Consider the following 12,388-nt stretch of genomic DNA (forward strand, 5'->3'; position numbering starts at 1 on the left):
ACATTTATTTAATAAAATAAATGAGAATAAATTTCAACACAAATTTCTAATCAGTATTCTTATCACATACAAACTGAAATTTTATGACAACGAAAAAAAGAAAAATTAAATATTATTTTCTTTAATGTTTCTATCTACAATTGCATATGTATGTGTATTATTAAATACTGTGGTATGTACGTTATAAGTATGATATCATATGTGTATCTATTGTAAGTATAAATATGTGAGTATGTATGTATGTATGAACTTTAAACTTTCAATTATTTACTTAAGTATGTATGTGTATTGCACTATAACTGTTGTTTTACTGTCAGTCCCATCCTTGAAATTGTAGCTGCTGCTGCTGCTACTATATATTTTAAAAATGTCTCTAACAAACTTAACGTCTGGCATACTGACAACATACCGAATTACGTGGTACCCTCTGGGTTGGTAGACCCGAAATGCCCTTCAGATATGTATATGAGACTGGCTGACGTAGTATACGTTGTGGCGGTGGTTTTGTTTTGGTTTTTGAAGAAGACGATGATGAGGATGATGATGCTTTACCCGTTACCGAGGCTGAACAGGATGAAGCTGAACACGAAGAAGTTTTCTTAAGACATGAAGTTGTCGCTGCTGAGGAAGAAGTTTGTGATTTTTTATTGAGTTCTAGGTTAGAGGATGATTTCAAAGCAGATTTAATGGGTGTGCCATTGTTGGTGGATGCCGAAGCCGATGACGTGGGTAAAGTGGGTGGGGGTGTAACACCGCTGCAGGAAAGGGAACGTGATGATAGAGAGAATGCCTCAAAGGCTCGCCTTAAAGAGGTGGTGGAACGTCGGTGAAGGCGCGAAAAACTAGAACGTGCAAATGATTTACGCTCTTTATTGTAAGCATTAGGCTGTTTTACAGCTTCATCAGTATTCTCATTATTATCATCTGCAGCATTCTCATCTGTATTATTGTCACCAGTCTCCTCATCAGTATTCGCCACAAACGAACTATTTACTTTACTAGCACTTTGCCGCTGTTGTTGTTGCAACTGCAATTGCTGCAGTTGTTCATCAATATCAACTGTACTGCTAGTTTCACTCGAGGCACACGATACATACTCACTGGCTGCACAGGCCGCAGTAGAAGAAGAGTTAAGCAATAGATTAGTATCTTTTTTATTGTTATCGCCTGTCGCTGATGATGTTGATGATGCTGCTGATGCTATTGCCGATGAAGGTGGTGTATGCGATGAACACGAATCGGTCGATGAACTTTGATTGTCCTCCTCATTGCTGGCCGTATAAACTAGGTCATCATTTGACCTCAAACCAAAACGTCGACTCAGTTGACGAAAGAAGCCCATATTACGTTCATAACGAGGTATTGGCGAATTGCCACTACAATTGGGTGATATACTGCGGCTGTGATGTATTGCGTCATCATTTAAGGCATCCAGGGGTGTATGGCCTTCTCGAACAGCCGCTGCCACTGGCATATCGGCAAAATATACATGAGTTGTACTCATTGTTATCTAGAAATGTTGCTATTTTTTAAATTTTAATAGATTTTTTTTTAATTCCAATACCTTCTTTTTAATTTATGTATCTATTGTTTTTAGATCTTTTCTAATTTTAATATTTATTTATGCATTTTATTGCATTTATACCGGTATCATGTTTTTTTTTTGTTGTTTTGATTTGCTCTATTTTCTATTTACACTCACTCTTTCTCTTTAGTGTCTGCAATTTGTTTGTATTTATTTCATTTACCGTTACTTTTACTTTATTTTACTTTCATTTAACTTTGTTGTTTTCCTTTTTCACTTTTTTCTCAACCACCACTCACTTTGACTGTCCTTAAAGTACTGAAGGATTTTTCTGCAAGCGGCTTACTTTTATACCACTTGCTCTCTTTTTGTCTTTATGCTACAATTTTTCTCCATTTCTCTGTGTAACAGTTTTTACACATGCTAAATTTTCTGCATACTATGTTTATGTTTTTATTTTGCACTAGTCTGCAAAGTTAATGTGCGTTAAATTTATATTTAGTATGTGTAGAAAAAGTACATTTTGAGTACTTTTTTAGAAACATTAGTAAAAGTACCGCTAACAAAATTAAAAATAGCTATAATTTTAAAACGTTTTGAAGGCTGAGAATATTATATTTATAGGCTTCTAGGGCACATAAATGACTACATTTTCCAAAAACGATATTTATTTAACGTAAATCACTAAAATAGTGGGGTGTAAAAAATGTTCATTAATTTAGCATATGTACACTTTCAATACAAGAAATCCTTACTAACAACTAGATCAAAATCATTTAAAGCATGAAATTTATTCCAATTGGCTTAAGATTACTTTTTGAGTCGATTAATTCCTGCTCGCTAGTGAATATGATCGTTAAAGGTATTTTCTGAATAGGCCTTTATATGGGTGGTAGCATCAATAATGGACCGATTCTCATAAAACTTGGTAGAGTGATTTTACTGCCAACAGACTAACTAACTAACTAACTAACTAACTAACTAACTAACTAACTAACTAACTAACTAACTAACTAACTAACTAACTAACTAACTAACTAACTAACTAACTAACTAACTAACTAACTAACTAACTAACTAACTACTAACTAACTAACTAACTACTAACTAACTACTAACTAACTACTAACTAACTAACTAACTAACTAACTAACTAACTAACTAACTAACTAACTAACTAACTAACTAACTAACTAACTAACTAACTAACTAACTAACTAACTACTAACTAACTAACTAACTACTAACTACTACTAACTAACTAACTAACTAACTAACTAACTAACTAACTAACTAACTAACTAACTAACTAACTAACTACTAACTAACTAACTAACTAACTAACTACTAACTAACTAACTAACTAACTAACTAACTAACTAACTAACTAACTAACTAACTAACTAACTAACTACTAACTAACTAACTAACTAACTAACTAACTAACTAACTAACTAACTAACTAACTTAACTAACTAACTAACTAACTAACTACTAACTAACTAACTAACTAACTAACTAACTAACTAACTAACTAACTAACTAACTAACTAACTAACTAACTAACTAACTAACTAACTAACTAACTAACTAACTAACTAACTAACTAACTAACTAACTAACTAACTAACTAACTAACTAACTAACTAACTAACTAACTAACTAACTAACTAACTACTAACTAACTACTAACTAACTAACTAACTAACTAACTAACTAACTAACTAACTAACTAACTAACTAACTAACTAACTAACTAACTAACTAACTAACTACTAACTAACTAACTAACTAACTAACTAACTAACTAACTAACTAACTAACTAACTAACTAACTACTAACTAACTAACTAACTACTAACTAACTAACTAACTAACTAACTACTAACTAACTAACTAACTAACTAACTACTAACTAACTAACTAACTAACTAACTAACTAACTAACTAACTAACTAACTAACTAACTAACTAACTAACTAACTAACTAACTAACTAACTAACTAACTAACTAACTAACTAACTAACTAACTAACTAACTAACTAACTAACTAACTAACTAACTAACTAACTAACTAACTAACTAACTAACTAACTACTAACTAACTAACTAACTAACTAACTAACTAACTAACTAACTAACTAACTAACTAACTACTAACTAACTAACTAACTAACTACTAACTAACTAACTAACTACTAACTAACTAACTAACTAACTAACTACTAACTAACTAACTAACTACTAACTAACTAACTAACTAACTAACTACTAACTACTAACTAACTAACTAACTAACTAACTACTAACTAACTAACTAACTAACTAACTAACTAACTAACTAACTAACTAACTAACTAACTAACTAACTAACTAACTAACTAACTAACTACTAACTAACTAACTACTAACTAACTAACTAACTAACTAACTAACTAACTAACTAACTAACTAACTAACTAACTAACTAACTAACTAACTAACTAACTAACTAACTAACTAACTAACTAACTACTAACTAACTAACTACTAACTAACTAACTAACTACTACTAACTAACTAACTAACTAACTAACTAACTAACTACTAACTACTAACTAACTAACTAACTAACTAACTAACTAACTAACTAACTAACTAACTAACTAACTAACTAACTAACTAACTACTAACTAACTAACTAACTAACTAACTAACTAACTAACTAACTAACTAACTACTAACTAACTAACTAACTAACTAACTACTAACTAACTAACTAACTAACTAACTACTAACTAACTAACTAACTAACTAACTAACTAACTAACTAACTAACTACTAACTAACTAACTAACTAACTAACTAACTAACTACTAACTACTAACTAACTAACTAACTACTAACTAACTAACTAACTAACTAACTAACTAACTAACTAACTACTAACTAACAACTAACTAACTAACTAACTAACTAACTAACTAACTAACTAACTAACTAACTAACTAAACTACTAACTAAACTAACTACCTAACTAACTAACTAATAACTAACTAACTAACTAACTAATTAACTAACTAAAACTAAATAAACTAACTAAACTAACTAAACTAAAAACTAACTAACTAACTAACTAAACTAACTAAATAACCTAACTAACTAACTACTACTAACTAACTAACTAACTAACTAACTAACTAACTAAACTAACTAACTAACTAACTAACTAACTAACTACCTAACTAACTGGTTTACTGGCGGGTCCAAACACACAGACTGGTGATACTGGAGCAGGCATTTGTGGTCTTCAATCTTCATGGGAAAATATCCCTCAATCTTTCAGGTGGAAATCTACGCCATCTTCTTCTGTGCTAGAGAGTGCGTGAGGAGAAAGTTAAGGGGTCTGAGAATTTACATAATGTCAGACAGCCGAGCAGCCCTCAAGGCCTTACTTTCGTATGAAGTTAGGTCGGAAAATCCCAAAAGTTGTTACCTACATCAGTTGATAGGACTATCTTTAGGCATTTTAATCAATAATCACCCCATTGGGGTTCTAATCGTGTTGCGTGTCCATTAGGGAGATAACTGTTAACTTTTTTTTGCAAATGTGGAAGTTGGCATGGGAAAGTCGAATAGAACATTAAAAGATATGAAAAACGACGGTATTCTTTTTTCGCGATTATTAAAACAGTTCAGGCACCTAATGTCTGTCTGTCTGTTTTTGGAGGCCCCACATATCTTTGGAATCCCAAGCTTAGATGGTTTCATTAGATAGGATTTTAGGACCTTAGCTGTTTAGCTTTCGATTAGGGTATGTAAAATTTTATATTTGCAAAAAAAAAAAAAAAAAACAGAAAGTCATTACCCTAATGAATGTGCATTTCCACATCGGTGGAAATGCCTGCATTTTAAATAAAAACTATTAAATTTAATGTATTAAAAAAATATAAAATTTTTCATTACTTATACGACGTGGTGGTATATCAAAAATTTCGTAAAATTTTATATCCCTAATGTTAGAAACTAGATTACGAAATCAGTATCAATTAGAAGAGTGTAAAAAAGAACCATTTCCCATAAAATAGAAATTAATTACACATTTTACATCGATTTCTTATGTTTTTGCTAATTTATTTTTATTAATTTTTTAAATTCAGTAATTTCGTACCTATTTCATAAAGTACCAAATATTAAATCCTATGCATATGTTGTATTGTAAATGCATACATACTAATATTGTAAAATTTTCTCCTGCACAATTTACAATTCTCTTCGAATTTTAAACTAACGTTAAGATTTAGATAATGTACATTTAGGTTTGTTACTTAGTTTGTAACAGTTTCGAACTGCTAGCGATTGGAAGACTGGTTTTCAATGGTTTAAATACATATTAAGAACACATGTTTACGTTTTTGTTGTAAGTAGTTTCTTTCCATATTATTTGTTTTATCATAGAAGGGTGTTTAAGATTCGTTTTTGTCAACTTCTACGTCATTATCTACGTCTCATACCCATCCCATAGTTTAACAGTTAAATGCATAGTGTTGTCTTAAATAAACGAAATAATGTGTTTACTTCCGTTGTTTACAATTGTTGACAAACCAAAAGAAACAAAAAAAAAAAACATTTTTATACAAAAAAAAAAAAAAAATCTCATGCCATTATAATGTCTCTTTACAGAACGAAGTCATTGTCCTGTAGCAAGTTGTAATCATTTCTATTGACAAATATTTGTACTTTCAATTAATTGCATTTTCTACAATGCAATTAAATGTTTGTAAGAATGTGTCGATAGGAAGCATTAATTACATTTTAAGGCAATGGACAAAAGATCTTCTTCCAATGACAGACAACAATATACAAGAAGTTGCTGCTGACAATATAATTGCTTTTTTTAGTTTTTGTATTTTGGGAGTAGGAGTTGGAAAAAATATTCAATTAGATTGTTTTATTCTTATCGAACAAGGAATTTTTGAGTATTGAACTTTAATTAACACAAGTTACCAAGTTTATGTGTTATGAAAGCTTAACAAACTATAGTATTATTTCAAACTATAGAGAGTTGTTTGGGAGGTCAACGTTCAGAGTGTCCACAGTCCTAGGGGTTTCGTAGAAAAGAGGTTCAGTTCTAGTTCAGTTCGAGTTCTGTACTAGTTCAGTTCTAGTTTAGATCTAGTTCAGTTCTAGTTCAGTTCTCGTTCAGTTCTAGTTCAGTTCTAGTTCAGTTCTAGTTCAGTTGTAGTTCAGTTCTAGTTCAGTTCTAGTTCAGTCTAGTTCAGTCTAGTTCAGTTCTAGTTCAGTTCTAGTTCAGTTCTAGTTCAGTTCTAGTTCAGTTCTAGTTCAGTTCTAGTTCAGTTCTAGTTCAGTTCTCGTTCAGTTCTAGTTCAGTTCTAGTTCAATTCTAGTTCAGTTCTAGTTCAGTTCTAGTTCAGTTCTAGTTCAGTTCTAGTTCAGTTCTAGTTCAGTTCTAGTTCAGTTCTAGTTCAGTTCTAGTTCAGTTCTAGTTCAGTTCTAGTTCAGTTCTAGTTCAGTTCTAGTTCAGTTCTCGTTCAGTTCTAGTTCAGTTCTAGTTCAATTCTAGTTCAGTTCTAGTTCAGTTCTAGTTCAGTTCTAGTTCAGTTCTAGTTCAGTTCTAGTTCAGTTCTAGTTCAGTTCTAGTTCAGTTCTAGTTCAGTTCTAGTTCAGTTCTAGTTCAGTTCTAGTTCAGTTCTAGTTCAGTTCTAGTTCAGTTCTAGTTCAGTTCTAGTTCAGTTCTAGTTCAGTTCTAGTTCAGTTCTAGTTCAGTTCTAGTTCAGTTCTAGTTCAGTTCTAGTTCAGTTCTAGTTCAGTTCTAGTTCAGTTCTAGTTCAGTTCTAGTTCAGTTCTAGTTCAGTTCTAGTTCAGTTCTAGTTCAGTTCTAGTTCAGTTCTAGTTCACTTCTAGTTCAGTTCTAGTTCAGTTCTAGTTCAGTTCTAGTTCAGTTCTAGTTCAGTTCTAGTTCAGTTCTAGTTCAGTTCTAGTTCAGTTCTAGTTCAGTTCTAGTTCAGTTCTAGTTCAGTTCTAGTTCAGTTCTAGTTCAGTTCTAGTTCAGTTCTAGTTCAGTTCTAGTTCAGTTCTAGTTCAGTTCTAGTTCAGTTCTAGTTCAGTTCTAGTTCAGTTCTAGTTCAGTTCTAGTTCAGTTCTAGTTCAGTTCTAGTTCAGTTCTAGTTCAGTTCTAGTTCAGTTCTAGTTCAGTTCTAGTTCAGTTCTAGTTCAGTTCTAGTTCAGTTCTAGTTCAGTTCTAGTTCAGTTCTAGTTCAGTTCTAGTTCAGTTCTAGTTCAGTTCTAGTTCAGTTCTAGTTCAGTTCTAGTTCAGTTCTAGTTCAGTTCTAGTTCAGTTCTAGTTCAGTTCTAGTTCAGTTCTAGTTCAGTTCTAGTTCAGTTCTAGTTCAGTTCTAGTTCAGTTCTAGTTCGTTCTAGTTCAGTTCTAGTTCAGTTCTAGTTCATCTAGTCAGTTCTAGTTCAGTTCTAGTTCAGTTCTAGTTCAGTTCTAGTTCAGTTCTAGTTCAGTTCTAGTTCAGTTCTAGTTCAGTTCTAGTTCAGTTCTAGTTCAGTTCTAGTTCAGTTCTAGTTCGTTCTAGTTCAGTTCTAGTTCAGTTCTAGTTCAGTTCTGGTTCAGTTCTAGTTCTAGTTCAGTTCTAGTTCTGTTCTAGTTCAGTTCTAGTTTAGTTTCAAAGTAAGTTCTAGTTCATTTCCAATTCAGTTCTGGTTAGATTTTTGACTTTCTCTAAAAATTCGTCAATATACTAAAAAATCCGATTTTTAATTAAAAAATACATTTTTATTACAAAAACTTAATTTTGGAAATCTGGCTATTCAAAGATTTATTATAATTTAATCACAAAGTGAACAACGAGTGGTATGAGTAATTTTATTCATCATACGTATTAGTATATGTAATTTCCAAATTTTAACTATGAGGAATTCAAATGGATTTTGTGTTTTGAATGCAATTAATATTAATTTACTTTTGATTCTAATTGTATTCAAATTACATATCACCCCTTAAACAAATTTGTTCGTTCATTGCCCCAAAATATTCTTAAATTTTCAATAGCATATTGAACATTTTGCCGTCAGATGCAACTGTCATTCAAGCAACCTACACAAGAAAATTGGTCTGCTGAGCGATGATAAGGATGATGTATGTATCTTATAGAAATTGATTATCTATTGGTGATAATCAACAGCAGTAACAACCAAAATATCAGCGACGTCGATGACGTCATTAGTTTACAGTCATTAACCTTTATATTTTCATGTAGAATATTTTTGTTTAAAAATAAAGCATAACCTTATATACCACCACTTAGAAATTGTGACAACTAACAGGAAAACTATAATCCATTCCAGTGTTTGGCTAAGACAATGACACTAAATTATTAATATAAGCTCAGGAAGGTTGAACTCACTTGTTTATATTGCAGATTTTAGTACAATTACCCTTAACCTGTACCCAAGCTTTAAATAGATTTTATGTTATTAAGTAATATAGGTAAGTTCATAGAAATAGTTGGGTAAAATGTTAATAAACTGAAATTTATATTTTAGATGTTTATGGCATTTGTCTATTGTTAGTTAATGTTGAAAATTAAAATGAATTAAATTTAGTCATAATTTCCAGATAAACATTATAGATATATTGGTATAAGTAATGCTGGAATTAATATTACTTATACCACTGGTAGTTCTCTTATTTTCTCTTATTTATTTAAATCTAAGTTTTTAATTAAAAAAGAAGGTCAACATAATCCAATATTATGTCTTTCCATCCTCAAAACTTAACTAATAATAACCTATAATAAAATATTGAATAATAAGTGTATATTTTATAAAAATATAACAATATTATTTATTATTAAAATACATGAATATTTTATGAATGAATGAATAACATTCATTTAATAGCCACGTGTCACTCACTTCCTTCAACATATGTATACATGTGTACATGAACAACCACATTCAAATTATACACATTTATATGTTTATGTATACATTTGTATTTTATTTACTATACAAACTTACACATGCACCACTCGCTAACACCATGAATGGAAGTTAAAACAAAAGGACATAATTTAAATTTATTAATAAATTACTATTTATTAATAAATATAAAAATAAAATAAATGTCTCTCCATTTTAACTGTTGAGTAGCATTTATCCTGCCATTTCGTTTATGACTCTTTCGCACTTGAAAGAATGATGAAAACTGATATAAACTATTTTTTTCGGTTGCACCGGCATTGTTTTTTTCAACACAGAATTATGGAATATTTTAACCTTCTAGTTCAGTTCTAGTTCAGTTCTAGTTCAGTTCTAGTTCAGTTCTAGTTCAGTTCTAGTTCAGTTCTAGTTCAGTTCTAGTTCAGTTCTAGTTCTAGTTCAGTTCTAGTTCTAGTTCTAGTTCTAGTTCTAGTTCTAGTTCAGTTCAGTTCTAGTTCTAGTTCAGTTCTAGTTCAGTTCTAGTTCAGTTCTAGTTCAGTTCTAGTTCTAGTTCAGTTCTAGTTCTAGTTCAGTTCTAGTTCAGTTCTAGTTAAGTTCTAGTTCAGTTCTAGTTCAGTTCTAGTTCAGTTCTAGTTCAGTTCTAGTTCAGTTCTAGTTCAGTTCTAGTTCAGTTCTAGTTCAGTTCTAGTTCAGTTCTTTCAGTTCTAGTTCAGTTCTAGTTCAGTTCTAGTTCAGTTCTAGTTCAGTTCTAGTTCAGTTCTAGTTCAGTTCTAGTTCAGTTCTAGTTCAGTTCTAGTTCAGTTCTAGTTCAGTTCTAGTTCAGTTCTAGTTCAGTTCTAGTTCAGTTCTAGTTCAGTTCTAGTTCAGTTCTAGTTCAGTTCTAGTTCAGTTCTAGTTCAGTTCTAGTTCAGTTCAGTTCAGTTCTAGTTCAGTTCTAGTTCAGTTCTAGTTCAGTTCTAGTTCAGTTCTAGTTCAGTTCTAGTTCAGTTCTAGTTCAGTTCTAGTTTCATTCTAGTTCAGTTCTAGTTCAGTTCTAGTTCAGTTCTAGTTCAGTTCTAGTTCAGTTCTAGTTCAGTTCTAGTTCAGTTCTAGTTCAGTTCTAGTTCAGTTCTAGTTCAGTTCTAGTTCATTCTAGTTCAGTTTCTAGTTCAGTTCTAGTTCAGTTCTAGTTCAGTTCTAGTTAGTTCTAGTTCAGTTCTAGTTCAGTTCGTTCAGTTCGAGTTTCAGTTCTAGTTCTTCAGTCTAAGTTCAGTTCTAGTTCAGTTCTAGTTCAGTTCTAGTTCAGTTCTAGTTCAGTTCTAGTTCAGTTCTAGATTCAGTTCTAGTTCAGTTCTAGTTCAGTTCTAGTTCAGTTCTAGGTTCAGTTCTAGTTCAGTTCTAGTTCAGTTTCTATTCAGTTCTAGTTCAGTTTCTAGTTCAGTTCTAGTTCAGTTCTAGTTCAGTTCTAGTTCATCTAGTTCAGTTCTAGTTCAGTTCTAGTTCAGTTCTAGGTTCAGTTCTAGTTCATTCTAGCTTTCAGCTTCAGTCTAGTTTCATTCTAGTTCAGCTAGTTCAGTTCTAGTTCAGTTCTAGTTCAGTTCGAGTTCAGTTTCAGTTCTAGTTCAGTTCTAGTTCAGTTCTAGTTCAGTTCTAGTTCAGTTCTAGTTCAGTTCTAGTTCAGTTCTAGTTCAGTTCTAGTTCAGTTCTAGTTCAGTTCTAGTTCAGTTCTAGTTCAGTTTAGTTCAGTTCTAGTTCAGTTCTAGTTCAGTTCTAGTTCAGTTCTAGTTCAGTTCTAGTTCAGTTCTAGTTCAGTTCTAGTTCAGTTCTAGTTCAGTTCTAGTTCAGTTCTAGTTCAGTTCTAGTTCAGTTCTAGTTCAGTTCTAGTTCAGTTCTAGTTCAGTTCTAGTTCAGTTCTAGTTCAGTTCTAGTTCAGTTCTAGTTCAGTTCTAGTTCAGTTCTAGTTCAGTTCTAGTTCAGTTCTAGTTCAGTTCTAGTTCAGTTCTAGTTCAGTTCTAGTTCAGTTCTAGTTCAGTTCTAGTTCAGTTCTAGTTCGGTTCTAGTTCAGTTCTAGTTCAGTTCTAGTTCAGTTCTAGTTCAGTTCTAGTTCAGTTCTAGTTCAGTTCTAGTTCAGTTCTAGTTCAGTTCTAGTTCAGTTCTAGTTCAGTTCTAGTTCAGTTCTAGTTCAGTTCTAGTTCAGTTCTAGTTCAGTTCTAGTTCAGTTCTAGTTCAGTTCTAGTTCAGTTCTAGTTCAGTTCTAGTTCAGTTCTAGTTCAGTTCTAGTTCAGTTCTAGTTCAGTTCTAGTTCAGTTCTAGTTCAGTTCTAGTTCAGTTCTAGTTCAGTTCTAGGTCAGTTCTAGTTCAGTTCTAGTTCAGTTCTAGTTCAGTTCTAGTTCAGTTCTAGGTCAGTTCTAGTTGAGTTCTAGTTGAGTTCTAGTTGAGTTCTAGTTCAGTTCTAGTTCAGTTCTAGTTCAGTTCTAGTTCAGTTCTAGTTCAGTTCTAGTTCAGTTCTAGTTCAGTTCTAGTTCAGTTCTAGTTCAGTTCTAGTTCAGTTCTAGTTCAGTTCTAGTTAAGTTCTAGTTCAGTTCTAGTTCAGTTCTAGTTCAGTTCTAGTTCAGTTCTAGTTCAGTTCTAGTTCAGTTCTAGGTCAGTTCTAGTTCAGTTCTAGTTCAGTTCTAGTTCAGTTCTAGTTCAGTTCTAGTTCAGTTCTAGTTCAGTTTCTAGTTCAGTTCTAGTTCAGTTCTAGTTCAGTTCTAGTTCAGTTCTAGTTCAGTTCTAGTTCAGTTCTAGTTTCAGTTCTAGTTCAGTTCTAGTTCAGTTCTAGTTCAGTTCTAGTTCAGTTCTAGTTCAGTTCTAGTTCAGTTCTAGTTCAGTTCTAGTTCAGTTCTAGTTCAGTTCTAGTTCAGTTCTAGTTCAGTTCTAGTTCAGTTCTAGTT

At 31.8% G+C, this 12,388-nt stretch overlaps 1 protein-coding gene across 1 annotated transcript; it reads right to left on the reverse strand.

Moving 5' to 3' along the window:
* Positions 1-382: 382 nt before the first annotated feature.
* On the reverse strand, positions 383-1,787 carry LOC119605562 (suppressor protein SRP40). Its single transcript, XM_037958753.1, has 2 exons — positions 1,000-1,787; positions 383-924 (listed from the first exon to the last, which is right to left on the reverse strand). The coding sequence occupies exons 1-2, from the start codon at positions 1,502-1,504 to the stop codon at positions 383-385; spliced, it is 1,047 nt and encodes a 348-aa protein (XP_037814681.1). The 5' UTR covers positions 1,505-1,787.
* Between the last annotated feature and the right edge of the window lie 10,601 nt (positions 1,788-12,388).

This window comes from Lucilia sericata, unplaced genomic scaffold (assembly GCF_015586225.1).
Source record: "Lucilia sericata isolate MDLA Ls3-8-SP2 unplaced genomic scaffold, ASM1558622v1 Contig000496F_arrow, whole genome shotgun sequence".
In the NCBI taxonomy this organism is placed as follows: domain Eukaryota; kingdom Metazoa; phylum Arthropoda; class Insecta; order Diptera; family Calliphoridae; genus Lucilia; species Lucilia sericata.

Bases quoted from the DNA above. Each gene is read 5' to 3' on its own strand.
- LOC119605562 (XM_037958753.1), bottom strand. From the start codon at position 1,504: ATGAGTACAACTCATGTATATTTTGCCGATATGCCAGTGGCAGCGGCT. The intron at 925-999 runs GTAAAGTAAATA...AGAATGCTGCAG, and splicing joins ACAACAGCGGCAAAGTGCTA to ATGATAATAATGAGAATACT.